This window comes from Vombatus ursinus, unplaced genomic scaffold (genome assembly GCF_900497805.2).
Source record: "Vombatus ursinus unplaced genomic scaffold, bare-nosed wombat genome assembly UNPS02010193.1, whole genome shotgun sequence".
Lineage (NCBI taxonomy): Eukaryota > Metazoa > Chordata > Mammalia > Diprotodontia > Vombatidae > Vombatus > Vombatus ursinus.
In genome coordinates, this window is record NW_020949971.1 from 8,811,298 (window position 1) to 8,830,086 (window position 18,789).

The window sequence follows — 18,789 nt, forward strand, 5'->3', positions numbered from 1 at the left end:
CCTTCAGTGTCTGTAAGGAATCCCATGACTCACATGGTGAATACTTGTAAGCACCTGCCCCAAAGGAGACTTATATGATTTCAGCGTATGCTTGGGGGATTGAAAAAGAACTTTTATAGCTGCTGTCCTCTAAAGGCTTTGTCATGGGCCCTCTTCTCTTCTGTCTCTGTGTTATCTCACTTGGTGGTCTCATCAATACCAAGAGATTCACTTCTCTCTCTTGAGATGATTCTGTGACCTGCTTATCGAGCTCTGGTCTGTCTCATGACCCCCAGTCTCACATCTGTAGCTGCCTGTTGGCCATCTTGAATCATTTGACCCACAGACATCCTAAACTCAGCATGTCCAAAGCAGAGCTCATGAGCTTTCCTTTCAGTCCCTTCCTTCTTCTGAAGTTCCCTCGGCTCACAGCCCAGGGGCCATCCTCATCTCCTCAAGCTCAACCCATATATCCCATCTGCTGCCCAGTCCTGTCATGCCCACTTTCACACTGCCTCTCATACAGCTCCCCTTCTCCCTGTGCCACCACTGCCACCCTTGTGCAGGGCCCACACCCAGACTGTTGCAAGGGCTCTCCGGGCTTCAGGTCTGCCCCCACTCTCGTCTATCCTCCACTCAGCGGCTGGTGCCTTCCCATGAGACTGTCTCCAGTTTATCCTGCATATATCATTGTCAGCATGCTCTCTGCCCCAGTAGAGTGGGCGCATCTGGAGGGCAATGCATTACTGTTTGGATCTTCCTTTGTATCCCCGGGACTCACACAGTCAGTCAGATCACATTAATGCCTTCTGTATCCCAGACACATAGTGAGTGCTTAATGAATGCCGGCTGACTTGTCTACGTGCTTTTGCACAGTGGGAGCTCGTGTTCTCACTTGATTGTGTGCCTGTGCAGATGGGCCCGGCTGCAGACAGTCTCTGGTGACCACCTTGCTGCTCCCTGCTCAGATATTGTTCAGGAAGTCTCTGGCTGTGTGTGTGGTCATTCTCGTGAAGGGTTTATGCAAATGAAAACTAAATGCCCGAGCAGGCTCTTGATGGCCCTTTTAATTGTTTCTTGCATCAGTCAGCCCCTTTATCTGGTTGCTCTCCTCCATTCTAGTAAATGCTGGGTCTGTGGCCGCTCCTTGGCCTTTGAATTGCTGTTTCCACTTCCTCAGGTAGGGATGGAAATGGAAAGCATTCAAATAGACTAGCTCCATTTAGAGCCGATGCATCCTTTTCTTTCTGTTAATCTTTCTTTCAGTTTGCTCTGTAAATACTCTTAGCAATCATAGTCAGCAAGCATTTATTAAGCACCAGCTGTGTGTGAGGCACTGTACTAGGTACTGAGAATACAAATATAAAAGGGAGGTCATCTTGACATATTTATCGACTTACGTAAGTATGGCCTGGCTTAATTGAGTCTCATGCCAAGGAAATAAAGAACTCCCAGATCAGTAAGCAGTCATTTTCTGTCTGGTAAAATGTCGTCATTTTCACTTTTTATCATATTGTTTACTGCTCATTATACGTAACACCGTCTGACTTTTCTTCAAGGAACTAGTCATGATAGGAAGAGGTGGAGCATCCGAGTATTGTAATGAACGGTCCTTGGGTGTTTTTCATTTCTTAATCTCAAAGAATATTTTTCCAACACATTACTGTCATCCCTTATGCCTGTCTTTAAATTGAAGTCTCAGTATTAACATATGCATTTGTGTTGACTGCTTTCACTTACATTTTAATCTCCAGGAGCAGCTAGATGGCAGAGTGGATAGAGCCCTGGAGTCAGGAAAATCTGAGTTCAAATTCAGCCTCAGACCCTTACTAGCAATGTGACCCTGGCCAAGTTACTTAACCACTGCCTGCCTCAGTTTCCTCCTCTGTAAAATGGAGATAAACAATAGCACCTTCCTCCCAGAGCTGTTGTGAGGATCAAATGAGATAATATTTATTAAGTTTTTAGCACAGTGCTGGGCACACAGTAAGCACTGTCTGCATGTTAGCCATCATCATCATCATTATCAAATAATAATAAAATGTGAGTTAGGAAAAAATGGATTCCTACAGCTGTCACGTACACAATAGATAGTTTGGTTTCCTTTTGTGAAAGATTCCGCTCTCTGCCTCTTCCAGCCTCCCTCCAGTTTCCACATTTCACAAGGATGAAGTTTTCTGACTGATGGTTCTGTAGCTCTCCACGCTTGTCCAAAAACCACCTAGTCCCCATTGTCCTTTTTCTAACACTGGTGGGGGCAGTCAGTCAACAAGTATTTGTGAAGGGGAGAAACCAAGACTACGTAGCTTGACTTTTAGGGTATTAAAATTATTAATAATAGTCCTCTTAAAATATTAATCTTTTTATGTTTAGGTAAAATAAATGGCCCAAAAAGGAAAGATTGGGACAGCAAGTCAGTAGGGATAGAGGTGGAGAGGAAAGCTCCCTCCCTGAGCCTGCAAGTGCCCCTGCGTTCCCACAGCTCATCTTCTTCCTCCGAGGAGAACAGCAGTTCCAGTGCAGCACAGCCCTTGTTAGCCGGGGACAAAGAGAGTCCTTCTTCTGGTGCGGAAGAGCCCATGGTTCAGAAGGACGCCTTGCTTGCTTCCAAAAGAGAAGACGGCCAAGGCCAAGGAAGGTGAGGGTTCTGAGGGAGGTGGGCTTTTGTTCAAAAACTGTGGAATAACGGGTTCCTTTTGTAGCTCACCAAAGCGCTGAAGGTGTAAACACGTCTACAAAAATGTAGCTGTCATCCAAGTTAGAGGAGGTTTTACCCGAGAAATAGCCTTCTGTCTTGTAAAAGCCCTTTCACATGAGGGCATTTTCTTTATTTGAGAAATGGATGATAGAAAATCAGCAAAAGCTTCTTAAAGCCACATGTGGATTGTGTAGTGTGAGCGCTGTAGTTGTAATAACAGTTTCGTTTTTTGTTTTAGTGTTCCTGCAGAAGGTTCAGGAAATAGTCCTGTGTCTCCAAATACTCAGGATAAGTCCGGAGTTCAGTCTCCCCTCAGGTCCCCCTTAAAGCGACAGGCGTCTGTGTGTTCTGCCCGGCTGGGAAGCACCAAGAGCCTGACCGCAGCTTTCTACGGCGACAAGCAGCCCGCGACGGTTGGAGTTCAGTTCAGCAGCGACGTCTCCCGAAGTGACGAGAACGTCCTGGATTCCCCCAAACAAAGGAGGAGCTTTGGCTCCTTCCCGTACACGCCATCAGCAGACTCGAATTCCTTCCATCAGTACCGCTCGATGGATTCCAGCATGTCAGTGGCTGAGAGTGAAGCCTATTTTTCTGCAGCTGAAGAATTTGAACCAATAAGCAGCGATGAAGGCCCAGGAACTTATCCTGGGCGAAAAAAAAAGAAAAAACAGACACAGCAAATTGACTATAGCCGGGGTTCCATCTACCACAGTGTTGAGGGCCCGCTTTCAGGCCATGGAGAAAGCATTCAGGACACACACACTCTGCCGATCAAAACTCATCCTTCTCAGGCTTCTTTTGTCTCAGCCCTGGGAGGTGATGACGAGCTTGGAGAACACCTGTACATGACAGAAGGTGAGAAGACCACCGAGAGGGAGCAGATCACTTCTCAGCAGCCTGTCATGAGTTGTTATCAGACCTACCTTACTCAATTCCAGGTGATTAATTGGTTAGTTAAGCACCCCACAAACAAAAGAACCTCCAAATCCTCATTGCACAGACCGTTGGATCTGGATACGCCAACCAGTGAAGAAAGCTCCTCCTCTTTTGAGCATCTCTCTGTCCCAACTTTCAAGGTATGCCGTGGTATAGACATGTGGGGGGCGGGGTTAGGAGTTGGGGAGGAGGGTGGCAGCAGCTTGATTTTTTTATTCAATGTCTGAATATCAGAACCTTTGTAGACAAAAATACAACTTAACATACAATTGGGGAGAAGTGAGAGATGTTAGGATAAATGTCTTTTTGAGACAGTGATACTCACCAGGGTGGGGGCAGCGTCAGAGGAGAGAAGGGGGCACACCACGCCTGTATCTTTGCCAAGAAAACCACAGACAGGGTCACAAAGAATCAGACGCAGCTGCTGAAATGACTCGGCAACAACAGCCCCCCGGGGGGTCGGGGGTGAGGGGAGACAGTGAAATTAAATGGCTTGTCCCGAGTCACCCAGGCCCCTTGAGCCTGAGGTGGTCTTGCATCCTTGGCCAGTTCTCAACCCAGTGTATTTCACTGTTTCCCTGTGTGTCGGTTTTCGAGCTCAGTGACTTTCCCTGTCATTTAGTCTGGCCAGTGGTAGTGAGGAAATGGAGCGGCAGTTAGGTTCAGCGACTTGCCCCTGTGACACACAGGAAGCAGCAGGGGCCTCGCAAGACCAGCTGTGACAGTGAGCGTTTCCACGGCGGCCGTGCACCTTCCGATCCGAGCTCTCCTCTGCTCCCAGCCCGGCACACTTTGTACCGTAGCATTCTGTTTTAAGATAACGCGAAGAGCTTTTATTGTTAACCGAAGAATCAAGTGTGAAAAAAGATGCATTTGCCAGAGAAAAACAATTTAAGGCATCTGTTTAGAACACGTGTCATCTTTATGTGATCGACTAGCAAGACTCTTCCTTAGGATCATTTTTCTGTAGCTGCAGGGAACCTCAGAGGCAAGACGGTCTAGTCTTCTCCTTTTACAGCATATTTTCCTCCATTTACAGGAATCATAGAGAACAGACATAAAGACATAGAGACTTCAAGAAGTATTTCGTGATAAGTTTTTAAGGACTGTTTTGTACCGTTCTAGGTCATCAAACAAGGCCTTACAGCTAATTCTTTACTAGATAGAGGCATGCAGCTCACTGGGACAACTTCAAAGTGAGTAAAAATGGTCTAGCCTCCCTTTAACATTAAACTTGGTTTTATCCATAAAATTTGTTTTGCTGAATTAAGTTGTATTTACCTAATTAAATAGGAGCACAGGAAGATGCTGAAGCAGCAGTGTTGGAATCACCAGCCTCTTTTATTTACAGTATTTCTTCAACCAGAGCTAAAAGCATTAATAACAGAATTTTTATTATATATATTGTGAGCCAATAGTGTTAGTTAACAATTAAATGGTTCTTTAAGGTTTGCAAAGTGTTTTGCACACATCATCTTACTTGATGATTGATGATTTGATAGAAAGTTTTATGTAGGACAATTTGGCACTGTGAATTTGGTATCTGATAGCAATAAAATAAGATGTTAATGGCATTTTGGAAGGACTCCTATCTAATCTAGTTTTGCTTCTTATTCTTCATGCCTAATTTGCCAACCATCTGTGATTGACTTTGTAGCCTTTTAATGACACAACCTGTTCATGAAAAGCATCAGGTCGTTATAATATCTGCTTAATTGCTTGAGGTACCTCATTTAAGTGAATTTTAGACTCATAGGTTTGTGTACTTACATAGGGTGTCTTTCTGTAGTTTTTTAGAATCAGTAAAACGTTGCTCTTACAAAAATATATTGCTCTCTAAATGACTCTAGATCCTATTTCAGAATCCTAAAAAAGTTAAATCCTTACTTGGTTTGACTTGCACAGTACTCCATACACCCCCTTGGAAAAGAAAGTCACGGATACCACGGATGATGAAACGTTAACAGAAGAGTGGGCCTTGGATCAGCCGGTGTCTCAGACCAGGACGACGGCCATCGCAGAAGTGAAGGGGACTGTGGACGTCGTTCTGACCCCCCTGGTAGCTGAAGCTTTAGACAGGTATTTTCTTTTAAAGCATGTCTCTTCAATGATGAAATGATGCTCCTGTAAATGAATGTTTATGATCACCTCTTTGAATGACCTAAATAACAGAATCGTAGTGTGCAAAGGAAATTGAGATTCCACAGATATTTACCAAAATCTTCTGTGTACGAGGGATTGTGTCAGGAGCTGAGGCTGCAGTGCAGAAAACAAGCTCCATTCTTGCCCTCAAAGACTTTACCAAGGACTAAAACAGCTCTAACATAGACACAGATAAGGAAGATGCAAAGCAAAACTTGACGAGAGCCAGGGAGAAATCCAGATAAAGGATGGAAGGAAGGGTGGGGAGAGGTTCAGGTTAGCAATTGGTCATCCCTTCCACAGCATGACTTTCCCCATCTCGGTTTCGATACATCACGGGTAAGCACAAGAAATTAAATGGGAATTTTCAGGAGTCTTGCGGAAGCCACAGATGACACAGGAAGGCCAGCAGATGACGCAGAAAAAGTTTAGAAACTCAGATATGCATAATAGAAACTCAGATATGCATAAAATACATACATACATATATATAGCGTTATATAATATCAACATATTTTATCTTTTAATACCATGATAATTAGACTTCTTTTCTGATATGAAGGGAGGGCCAAAAATTTTTGCAAGGATTTTCCAGGTTGAGGGGACACCATGCCCCAAACCCCTGCAGTGTGGGAGGGATTACTGTACTTATTTAGTTTCCCCAGACTTTCAAAAATGAAATTGCAAAATGTAACTTGCATATTCCTAAGCCAGTGAGTCTAGAATTGTCGATCTACTTTTTTTCCTGGTGTATCATGGTGTATTAGTCATTCTTGTGCTGCACACAAGTGGTGAGGAAGACAGTTATGCCTGACCTTTCTCCTCAGAGCATGTACAGTCTTACTGGGGGGGAATAGATAAGAAAATGATGACGGCTTATAATTAAATCACACCGTAAAACTGTGTGACAAATTATTCACACTAACAGAGTTCAGCAGAGAGGAGCTACCCAAGGGCTGGAGTCAGCTCGCTCTAACAGAAGGTCACTTTGAAGGCTTCCGTGTATAATAGTGAGAATTAGGAGGGGAATAGACGAGGGGATTGTCTGAATAATCCACGTGGGGAGATGACGACTTCCCCTTGAGTTCTTGTGGGAAGGAGAGCCTGTCCAGTTACCTGAGTCACAGCGCGTCGGTTGTTGCACACGTTCTCTTCACGGTTCTGACTCGCGTTGGCGTCGCTTGCTCAGATCACGTGGGCCTCTTTCTTGCTACACGTGTTTGTTTTCCTTCCCACAGATACATCGAAGCAATGGTTCACTGGGCGAGTACCCGGCACCCGGCTTCAATTGTGGACCATCTTCATTCAAAGGTCCTGAGAGAAGCCGTACAGAATAGCAAGACGACCTTCTCTGAAAACGTAAGATTGTCTCTCTCCCAGTCAGTCAACGAACATAGACTAAGCGTCTGCTGTGTCCCAAGCCCTGTGCTGAGCATGGGGGACACAAGGAAAGGTGAAAGGCAGTGCCTGCCCTCAAGGACCTTACGGTCTAATGGGGAGGACAGCAGGAAAACACCTATGCACAGACAAGATGTAAATAGGAGATAATGACAGAAGGAAGGCTGTAAGGGAGATCAGGAAAGGCTTACTGAAGATGGTGAGATTATAGCTGGGCCTTGAAGGAAGCCAGGAAGGCAAGGAGGGAGAGCTTTGGAGACCTGGGGGATAGCTAGGGACGAGGCAGGGGGACAAGAATGGCAAGGAGGCCCGTGCTGCTTGACCAGGGATTTGGTTTGAAGAAGTATATTCCAGTTACGGGAACTGTAATATATTCAAACAGTAGTATTGATGTGATATTATTTAATCTGGAGTTTGTGGAACTTTCCTATTATTTGATAATAAAATTGTTTTACGGGACAGCTAGGTGGTATAGTGGACAGAGCTCTGGCCTTGGAGTCAGGAGGAACTGGGTTCAATCTGGCCTCAGACATTTGACACTTACTAGCTGTGTGACCCTGGGCAAGTCACTTAACCCCAAATTGCTTTACCCCCTCCCCTACAAAAAAAATTGTTTTGCCTTCTATTCCACATAAAATAAGACATGCATAATTGGTATTGAGGACTGATAGAGGCAACCAAGTATATTTACAAACATGAAACTTTAGTTTAATTCTATTTTTAAAATACGTTTATAATTCCAAGTTGTTCATCGAAACCATGGACTTCTGAGAATGGCCCTCTGTTCTTATCTAGCCCTCTTTTATTTAAAAAAAAAAATCACAAGTCCTTACTTTTAGAATCAATTAATATATGCCTTAATTTTTGTGATAAGTCAGGTTTGGTGGAGTTGGGGTAGGGGTTTAATTACTTGAATCTGACATTAAATAGTTCAGCTTATTATCTTTTAGAGCAAAATTTATGATTTATTTAGTGCTTCTAGCCATGTGATTCTTAATATAAAATTGAAGTTAGACACTAGAGTTTCTGTAGAGATCCTTATTCTAGATCTCAGGTTAATTTCTAGCATTTCTTAATCTAGTGGGAGGGAGAACCTTGGTTAATAGTGATGTTATACTGGGGAACTGAGAGGGAGGGCAGAGGTTTCCTTTAACTGGAATCAACTTAAGATGCTTTCAGAACAGTTCCTGTTTTCTTATCTCCAGATCATAGAATGATAGATTCAGAGTGGACGGGATCCTGGAGGCATTGACTTCTAGGGACAGTCATGGTGGGTGAGCGGCCCAGCTTCATGTGGTGCCCACTGTCTTTCTAAGGAGGCCAAGTCACTTAATCTAGACCACAATATCCCTAACCCAGACAGTGGGAATTATAGAGCGCTGAATAAGTTCTAGAAATGGATGTCCTGATTATGGGAGAAGGGGTTGGCCTGATGGATCAGAGTTTTGTGACCTTAGAGAGGAGTGGGACTGTTGGTTAGCAGTGTGTTTGCAGTCACAACACTGTAACTTTCTGTGGCCTTTGTTTTTGTACAATAAATATAGAGTGATGCTTTGCTTGAGAGGCAAGGTGCAGAGCCATGGGAGTGGCACCAGTGAGTGGGAGCACAAGCTGGTTTGGGAGCCCAAAGGACCTGTCTCTGTCCCTAGTACTGTAGGCAATTCCCTAAGATTAGAAGTTTCAGAGAAGGCGCTGGCCTCCATTGATAGAAAGTTTCCTTATCTTGCGTTTAGCACGTTGCCTGGTACATAGTAGGTACCTAAATGCAGGTCGATTGACTGAAAGTCCCCCACATCAGTGAACCACAGATCCAGTTCCTGTCCTTATTCCTAACTAGAGTGCAGAACTGTCCCTCATACCTAGAATGCTTTCCCTGCTTTTGTCTCAGAACCAACCCCTTGCCTCCTTTTCACAGAGCTCAAGTATCACCTCCTTCAAGAGACCTTTCATTCATTTGTGTAACCCGGGGCAAGTCTCTTAACTTCTCTGGGACTCTCCATATCTGTGTATTATAGACTGGTCTGGATCTACGTTGGTGGATCAGCCATTAGTAGAATTCCTATACCAATGAAATCACAGTTTCTGAGTCTCAGTTTCTGTAAAAGAGGGATTATAATAGCATCTACCTTACAGGGCTTTTTGAAGGACACGAGTGAATTAACACATGTAAAGCACTTTACAAATCTTAAAGTACTATATAAATGTTAGCCATTGTTGTTCTTAATTATCGTCATCATTATTATTGTTTTGACCTTTGATCATAAAAACTTATGATAGAAAAATGAGTGAGAGGTAGCAAGTGGATCATTGGGAAGAAGGCCTCCAGCACTTTGGGTGAATCATCTGTGGAATCTTACACCATGTCTTAATCATTGCAAGTACATGGGGATATGCAATAATTTCAGTGAGAGGTTCAATTACAGAGTGTTTATTAAATGCTTGCTGTTTTTCAGTCATGTCAGATTTTTCATGACTCTATTTGGGGTTTTTTTGGCAAAGATACTAGAGAAATTTGCCATTTTTTTTTCCTCTAGCTCATTTTACAATGAGGAAATTGAGGCAAACAGGGTTAAGTGACTTGCCCAGAGTCGCACAGCCTGTAAGTGTCTGAGAGTGAATTTGAACTCGTGGCTTCTTGACTCCAGGCCCGGCGTTCTATGCACTGTGCCTCTAGATGCCCATTAAATGCTAGAATGTACCAAATATTTTGTTTCATGTGCTTTATAAAGTGAATTACTAGGAGGACTCTTGGCCCTTCTGCAGAGTTAAGTCCATTTTCCTAGAGATAGTATAATTGTTATCCTAAAAGTTGTTTGTGTATCCATCCATCCATCCATCTGCCCTCCTTGTACATGGCAGTTACATAACCATCGAGTTCCTTGCTCTTCAGATCACTTGACTAGTTTCCCATCTGACAAACTGAACTTGAGTGTTAAGGCTCCAGATCTGGGGCACCAGCTAGACCAGAGATTCTGAGCTCGGGAACTGAGTTGCTTGGGTGTCGAGCTAAAGTGACCTTGCGACATGCTTAAAAAGAAGCGTTGTTGATTACAGCTGAAAACTGTTAACAGTGTGAATATTGGTAGAAGAGTCATCACCAATTCCTTCTTTTCAGTTGTCCTCCAAGCAGGATATCAGAGGAACAAAAACTGAGCACCCACCCACAGGACGTGCAAACCAAGGACAAGCACAGACAAATCTTGTGCCCAAGCAAGATAACGTAACCATCAAAGGTCTTCAGGCCAATGTTAGCGTACCCAAGGTAATCATTCGGTGGCATTTGGGAGAGATTGTTCTGAAGAGGAATTTTAGTATTTTATCCACTTGACTTTCTGAATTGTTGCAGTTGATGGATGATTTGATTTCTTTTACTTAAAACAAAATTTTACACAAGTCATTAAAGACACAACGGGAATGTAAAAACAGACTAAAATGACTATGGCATTATTATGATAGTGTCTAGACAGATGCTTCAGTCAAGGCCTCTGACGTTTTTAGTTGGATCATATGATTATTTACTTTTGAAATTTTTCATACTTGTCATTTAGCACTACATCAGACACACAAACTTTATTAATCTGAGATAATCTTTTTAATCTTACACACTTTGAAGTTCAAGGATAAATGTTGGGTTTTTGTCAAAAGTTTTCAAAAATTGTAATACTACTTTAATTTTACTTTAGTTAATTCAGCTGGTGTTAGTGACATTTCTTTGGGACCCTTTGTGTTTTAGGTGAACTTGTGTTTATTGCAAGCATCAGTGGAAGAATCACCTACAGCTTCTGGGAGAAGTGTGACTCATGTTTCCCTTGTGGCATTGTGTTTTGATAGAATTGCTACACAAGTTCGTATGAATAGGTATAAAGAATGTTGTTTCTTAAACAAGAATGCTATTTTCATCCTGCAATTTAATTTGATAAAGTGAACCTTTAAAAAAAATTAAAAAGAATTGGTGATCTCTCTCATATCCCTGGAAAATGAAATTCATGTTTCACAATAACTGCCCTGAGGCCACATGTGACTCTCTAGGTCCTCAAGTATGGTCCCACCCCTGATAGCATGTAAGAGTAAATTAGTTGTCAGAGCAAGGAGCCAGAAGTCCATTTTCTTTATGAACAAAACATAAAAATTGGTTAGTTATATTCATAATAGAAGCCTTTTTTTTTTAAATTTAGAAATTGTCAGAATCAACCTTAGTTTTCATATAATATAGAACTGTCCCCTTCAGCATTAGGAATAGTAATAATTGAATGACTCATACATTTACAGTAAAACTGCTTTTCCTTCTCTTGGTAAGAGGTGTGGTTGAAGAGACACCAAGCAGTACAGAACCTGGCAGGACGTCAAACTGGGAAAGATATGTCCAAGCCAGCAAGATGCAGCCTCAGTCTTCTGGCTCCCTGCGATCGAACGCTGGAGCGGAAAAAGGCAAAGAAATTGCCGCCAAGCTCAACGTCCATAGAGTGCATGGACAGCTTCGGGGCCTTGATACGACAGGTGGGATTATAGCACCGCATCGTTTTTCTTTGTCTTCAGAAAAGGTGTTCCCTGACCCCTGTGGCTCTGCAGCCCTGGACCAGGCCCAGAACCTTTTGGGATGCCGGACTGCTCTCTAAGAATGTAAGTTACAGGTCAGGGACTGATTGGCCTCAGGAGACAGAATGTCCCATTTGGGTGTCCCTGGTCTGAATGGAATCACAGGTTTGGTCAGAAGGCAGAAGTGATTTTGTTTCCCCTGTACAATGTGACTACTTGAGTCAGCTCACAGCAAAGAGTCCTGTGTTAATAACGGTTAACTGCATGTTGCTCATATGCCAACGAGATTCAGACAGAAGGACCAGAAACAACACTTGCTTTGCTTACCTCCTGAATATCTCTGGATGTTAAGCGCTCCCCCTCCCTCTCTGGACCGGGCAGGAGCATGACGTTGACCATTTGTGTTTTCTGTTCCCTCACGCTGAACATGTTGGAGACAGAGACGAAGCGTAGAAGTAGCCACAGGAGAAGCTGCTGGTGGTTGTTCCCAGGAAGTTAAATGCGTCCGAGGGTTTTTAAAGGAGTCTTCCCTCCTTCGGGAGGTGGCCTGATACCCAGAAATAGCAGAGGATTTAAGAGTAAGATGCTGACCTTGGCTCTGAACCCCAGTTTCCTCTTCTGTAAAACAGAGAGCAATACTTACGCAGCTTGATTTCCAGAGTTTTTCTGAAAATGAAGTGTGAATATGTATGTACAGTGAATGCTAACGATAAAACTCCAAGCACTGTATGAGTGACCTTAGTGTTGTTACTATCTTCTCTATGGAGCAAGGACTGATGGTAGAATGTGGAGGGGGAGGAGTATCCAGGTATGTTGGAAAGTCAGGTTGGAGCCAGGTGGTGCAGGGCTTTAAAAGCCAAACAAAGGAGTTTATATCTGATCCTGGAGGCCATAGGAAACCACTGGACTCAGGTGAAGAGGGGAGTGACGTGGTCAGATCTATACTCACGGAAAATTGTTTTGGTGACGTGCAGCTCTGTGGACTGCTCTGGTGACTGGGGAGTCACCCCCCACAGGTGGGGAGAACAGTTAAGCTGTTACACTGATCCAGTCGAGAGGGGACGAGGGCCTGGACCAAGGTGGGAGTGGAGAGAAGGGGCCACATGGGAAAGATGTTTGTGAAAGCAGAAACAAGAGGATTTGGCATCTGATTGGATGTGTGGTGTGATGGGGAATGAGGAGTTGAGGTTGATGCCAAGTTTACAAATGCAAGGCGATGAGAGCGTGATGCTGCCTTTGACAGAAATCAGGAGGTTTGGAAAGAGATAGACCTTAGGGGGTAAGCAAATGAGTGCAATTTTTGATATGTTAGATTTCATATGTCTCCATGATACCCAGTTTGAAATGTCTAACAGGTAATTGGTGAACTAGGACTAAAACAGAGGCTAGATATGTGGAGTTGACAGTTAAAACCCTTGAACACTGATGAAGTTACTAAGAGAGAATACAGGGCAGAATTTCTTAACCTTTTTGGGGGGTCATGGACCCTTTGGCAACCTAGTAAAGCTTATGTATCCCTTCTCAGAGTAATGTTTTTAAATATGTAAAATACAAGCTTGTAAAGGAAGGACAGTGATATCGGACAAGTGATTGAGTGAATTGTAGGTTTCAAATGAAGGGGTGGATTTGGGTGTGTTTAGAGGTGGTAGAGGAGAAGCTGGAAACTTGAGGGTAGGGGGACGATGGAGGATGAGGCCACTGTAGAAGATAGGGTATGATGTGATCAGATATCCCGGTAAAGGGCTTAGCCTTGACAAGAAGGGTTGTCTCTTGGTCAGAGACTTCAGCAAGGGAGGACGATGTGGGAAATGTTGAAAAGGGGCTTGAGACAAAGAATGGCCCGAGTTTTATCCAAAACTTCGGAGGTAAGAACTCAGCTAAGAGAGAGGGAGGAGGAAGGATAGGGTTTTTAGGAAGGGCGAGAATATTCACAATAGGTTTTGTAGGGAGTAAAATAGCAGCTATCTTAGGGAGGAATTAAAGGGCATCCTTTTTGCAGTGAGAGCATGGGTGAGGTTAGATGACATGGATTTATATTTTACCCAGGTAACATGAGGGTAAAAGGGCTTTCCTCCAGCTTCATTCAACAGTTCCTGAGGGAGAGAGGAGGAAAGCAGGTGATGGCGGTCCTCCAAGGCTGAGGTTAGGCCAGAGAAAAGCAGTGACAAGGCCAGAGGCAAGTCATTCAGGAGCTGAGGACAGTGTAGAACTGAAAAGGACATGAGATCCCGTGGTGCTCATTGTTGGTAAACTGTGAAAAGCATTTGATTTAATAGAGGAAAATCTCTCGTGCATGTGTTGAGTTCATTCATGAGTCCTCAGTGGTTACAGAGAGACCTTTTTAGTGACTCTCTTACCAAAATCATCAAGCAAGATGTGAAACAGGGACCCAGAGGTGTTTGCCCCTCCCGTGGAGTTCGGTTCTTTGAAGGGTCCAAACCGTGGGAGACAGTTCTCGTGTTCCCAGTCAGCTGGAGTCTCTGCAGGGAAACCAGCTGTTGGTTCTTCCAAGACTGATCTTTTGGCCTGGGTCTGTGTGCACCAGCAAGACTGAACTCATAAAATAACTAAGCAGTTTTGCTTTAGAATACAGATGTATCTGGGCTGACCCTTTGTAGCTGCCAATTTGAAACTTCCTTACCTGATCCTTCCCTTTCTTTCTGTTCTCTTCCTGCATTGATCCCCTCCACACCCTCTGCAGTCTCATCATATTGGTGTGCTTGCTGTCCCTTACACATAGCAGTCCATCTCTGTCCCTGCCTGTACACTGACTGTCCCCCCATGCCTAGAATGGTCGGTCTCTCCCCATTTCTTTCCCTTGGCATCTTTTGCTTGCTTGAATATTTAGCTCAAACTCAGGAGCCCTTTCCTGAATCTTCAGCTGCAGGCGCCTTGGGAAGGTGCGAGTCTTTACATTTCACGCTTAAGTCGCCTGGCTGTCCTCTGGTCCATTTGGAGGAGTTCTCCGGGGCTTCTCTCTTGGGACTCCTCTCCTTGCCTCAGCTGGCTCACAGCCCCTTTACCAGAGTTTTCACTGGCTGTCCAAGTGGGACACCTCTCTGATTCCCCCAGCTTCTGGCCCATCTACCTGATGGTTTCTTTTCCTCCTGGTTAGTTCTGGCCATCTTTTTGTACAGTTTTGACCTGGACGGAAGGATTTATTTCTGTTTTTCTTTTGTATCCTTTATCATTAATCTTTCTGGGGCCCTTTTTTAGATGTTGACTGGGATTGATGTGGAGGATCAGGCTTTCTCTACAACCTTTTACATCACCATCTTACCCAGAACTCCTCTCAGAACATCCTTTTTAAAAACAGTTTTATTGCTATCTTTTGTTTTTATGTCACTTGAATTTCCTGCTGTACAAATCAACACATCAAAAAAAAAATCTGAAAATAGATTCATTATTCACAACTGTGGCTCTCCCACCCACCTCTACAAAAGAGATGGGGGAGGGGGGGTGGAGAGGATCCTTCTCCTCTTTCTTTGGGGCCATGCTTGATCTTTATAATTTTACAATATTCCCTTCTGTTTGTTTTGTGCTAGGTTTTTTTCCATTTCTGTTGCTGTAGTCATGGTTTATGTTGTTTTTCTGTCTCTGCTGACTTCACTCCATCAGTGCATATGAGTGTTTCCATGCTTCTCTCTTCATCATCAGTATTTCTTACAGTACAGTAAGATTCCATTGCCTTCATGTATCATAACTGATTTAGTCTTTCCCCAGCTGATAGGCATCTACTTCTTATTCTAGATACATTGATTTTGTTCATGCAGAAGTTATTTCAATTTGATGCAATCCAAATGATGTGTTTTGTCTTTGGTAGTGGTCTCTGTTCTTTGTGTGGGATCTGTAGCATGTAGTTTTTTCTTCTTATTTGCTTTTGGGTACCATGGAAAGTGTTGCTGCTGATTTTTTTTTTTAATTCTAAATGACCTGTGCCTCTGAATTACCTTAAAAAATCTTTCACACCATAACCAAGACAGAACTCTACTTATCTAAAGGATACTTAGATGCAGATAACTTTCTGAGGGGATCTTTATTTATGTACGTCAGTTTACTATGTGGTAGTTTTCTGGTTTAGTCTAAGCATATTTTTTTTTCTTTTTTCACAAGTAGGGAGACTGAGTGGTAAACGGATTTTGTTTTGCTTTGTTTTGTCTACATGGTGATGAGTAAATGGAATGTTCATGGTGGATATCTCCCAAGCTAAAATTACAACCATCTTCGGTTTTTTCCCCCATCAGTTTTTATTCTAGATTGTTAGGGTAGTCTTCTTTCCAGAGCTGAATTCAGTCAAATTGTCTTTGAAGAGTTATATCCTATTTCTCAGATTTTCCTCTTTAAAAAAAAAAAGTAAACAAAAGATATATATCACCTAAAGAGTAATTGAGAATTTACAAAGGTTCTATACCAGTGAAATATGTATTATCTTTTTTTATAATTTCAGTCTGTCCGCAGTTAAAATTGTTCATAATAGCTTAAAGCACCAGTGACAGAAAGATGTCATCTACTTTCTTTTGGAAATAGATAATGGGACCTGTGCCATTACTGCTATCCCTTTTGAGAAGTCAAAGGTTTTATTTACTCTTGAAGAGTTGGATGAATTTACTTTTGTGGATGAAACTGATCATCAAGCCATTCCAGATGTCGCTCGGGTCGGCCCTAGCCAAGAAAAGTGGGGCTGGATCATGTTTGAGTGCGGCCTGGAAAACCTGACCATAAAAGGTGAGCCTCACGTGGGGAGGTGGTGCTGGGGATTTTTACAACGAAATTCAAGAAGCTGTTTGGAGTAGATGTATCACTGCTCTCCTGAAGGTGATACCTGGAGAACGGTCAGCAGCCAAACCTTTATGAAGCACCTACTGTGTGTCGGCGTACCAGGCACTGGGGAGACAAAGTCAAAAATGAAGTGGTTGATATCCCCCAGGCACTTACACGGTTCTGTTTGTTGGGTTGGGGAGGCAAGTGGGCGTGGGGAGCAGGGACCAGGAGAGGCTCTTCACGGGGAAAGTGGAGTTTGAGCTGAGATTTTAGGGAAACAAGGAAGAATAAAAGAGGTAGAGGGTGTGGGGTACAAAGACAAAAATTGATTCCGTCAGGGGAGCTTGCATTCTGTCGGGGGAAACAACAAAGACCTTCCTAGCAGGAGTTGTTGAACTGCAGCCCAAGGGCCAGATCCAGCTGCCACTTGCTTTTTACAGCCAAAAATGGTTTTTAGTTTTCTAAATACAGTTTTATTGTATTGCAGGCAGGGTTTGGCACATGTGTTTCAGTCTGGGAGATGCCCAGTGAGAAGGCATGAAGACTACAGGACATAGAGGGGTTGTGTGGGGGCTTGTGGGCATTGTGTGTCTGTGTGTCTCTGTGTGTCTGTGTGTGTGTGTGTGTGTGTGTGTGTTCAAAAAGAGCAAAGTTTAATCTGCATGAAGCTTTCAGTTTTAGTTATAGAATACTATTAAGAATATAAGCTCTGATTTCTTCAGATAGCAACTCCTACAGATTTTTTATGTAAACATGTCTTTTTGGTAGAGAAAATGGTAAAAAAAAAATTCCCTTTATTCAGGAATTTATACAGATACTTAAGAGAATAACATTCAAACATTTTTCTGATCCTGGTTTCATAAGTGAACATCTGTCTTTATAGGAGGAAGACAGTCTGGTGCTATTTTATACAATACTATTGGAATTATGGGTAAATCTAATGCCACAGAGAGGGGCGGACTGCTGACATCCAATAATTCTTCTGATTCCCCAACTGGCAGTGGTTATAATACAGACGTATCTGATGATAATCTTCCTTGTGACCGAATAAGCCCTTCCTCAGACATAAATGGAAATTCTATTTCAGATGAGCAGGTTGGTGACTCAGCAGATTTCTGGAGCACATTTTCTTGCTTTAAAAGTTTATTATATCTAATTAAATTGTTGATGTCAGTGTTTTTTGAAAAATATTCATTTGTCTACGTAATGGGTGATAGACTTTATCTTTTCAGTCTTTGAATTTCTCACATCTTAATTGCAGTAAGCACTCTGTTGTTGAACAAAGGAATTAAGATGAGAAACTAAGAAAAATCAAGCTTCATTTTTAATACTAGAATAAAAGGCTTTTGTGGGATTTAGATTTCATGAAGACTAGTCTCAAATTATGTCATTTAGGTACTAAATCTGTTCTTGGTCAAATTTTAGCTAATGAGCTTTGAGTAAGGCAGTCTTTTAGGTCATACATCTTTTTTTTCCTGCAAAGAACTAAAATTTTTTGTTACTAACATTGAATCCACAAAAACAAATAAGCATATGCAAAATAAGGAATAGAGCTGTTAAGTGCAACCTTTAACATGTCATGGTAAACAGTTTAACAAAGTAAAACCAAACAATCAGATTAATCCTTAACCATTTTTTAAAAATATAGACCTTTTAAGACAATTCTGATTTTAAATTTTTATTGATATCCTTTGGGTTTTTTTTTTGTTTGTTTTGTTTTGTTTTTTGAGGCAATTGGGGTTAAATGACACACAGCTAGTGTCAAGTGTCTGAGGTCAGATTTGAACTCAGGTCCTCCTTCCTCCAGGGCTGGTGCTCTATCCACTGTGCCACCTAGCTGCCCCTGATATCCTGTTTTTATATTATCTATAGTTCCCACCATAGTCTTCCTTGACCCTAGAGAACTATTGCTTATAACAAAGAATGGAAAAGGAGGGGAAAAAATAAAATTCAGGAAAACCAACATTTTAGAAATTCTGATTTGTGTATTCTGTTCAATGCCCACCATCCCAGATCTGTACAAAAAAGGAGGGAGGGAAGAGACGTCTTCTTTCTCTTCCCTGTGACCAAGCTTGGTCATCATTATTGGACAGCTTTCAGTTTCAATTATTTTGTTGTTATCACTTACATGATTGTATTTGTGTATTACACAGTTCATTTTGTGAATTGTGTAACTCTTTCTATGCTCTTCTGTAGTCATATTTATTTCTTTTTATAGCCCAATAATATTTAGTTACATTTATTTATGTATCACAGTTTATTTAGTCACTCCTCAATTGATGGGCATCTACTTTTTTTTTTTTAATAATATTTTTTTTTTGTGTGGGGGGCAGTCGGGG

General features: G+C 42.5%; 1 protein-coding gene across 7 annotated transcripts in view; it reads left to right on the plus strand.

Annotated features, from left to right (window-relative positions):
* Positions 1-18,789, plus strand: part of KIAA1109 (KIAA1109 ortholog) — a 197,807-nt gene that overhangs the window by 81,186 nt on the left and 97,832 nt on the right. For all 7 annotated transcript variants that reach the window (XM_027853674.1, XM_027853679.1, XM_027853680.1 and 4 more), the window contains 10 exons: positions 2,353-2,617; positions 2,916-3,753; positions 4,739-4,809; positions 5,519-5,692; positions 6,994-7,114; positions 10,269-10,415; positions 10,887-11,011; positions 11,451-11,650; positions 16,217-16,414; positions 17,334-17,545. In XM_027853674.1, the coding sequence (XP_027709475.1) occupies positions 2,353-2,617; positions 2,916-3,753; positions 4,739-4,809; positions 5,519-5,692; positions 6,994-7,114; positions 10,269-10,415; positions 10,887-11,011; positions 11,451-11,650; positions 16,217-16,414; positions 17,334-17,545 (2,351 nt within the window). The remainder of the gene's footprint in view (positions 1-2,352; positions 2,618-2,915; positions 3,754-4,738; positions 4,810-5,518; positions 5,693-6,993; positions 7,115-10,268; positions 10,416-10,886; positions 11,012-11,450; positions 11,651-16,216; positions 16,415-17,333; positions 17,546-18,789) is intronic.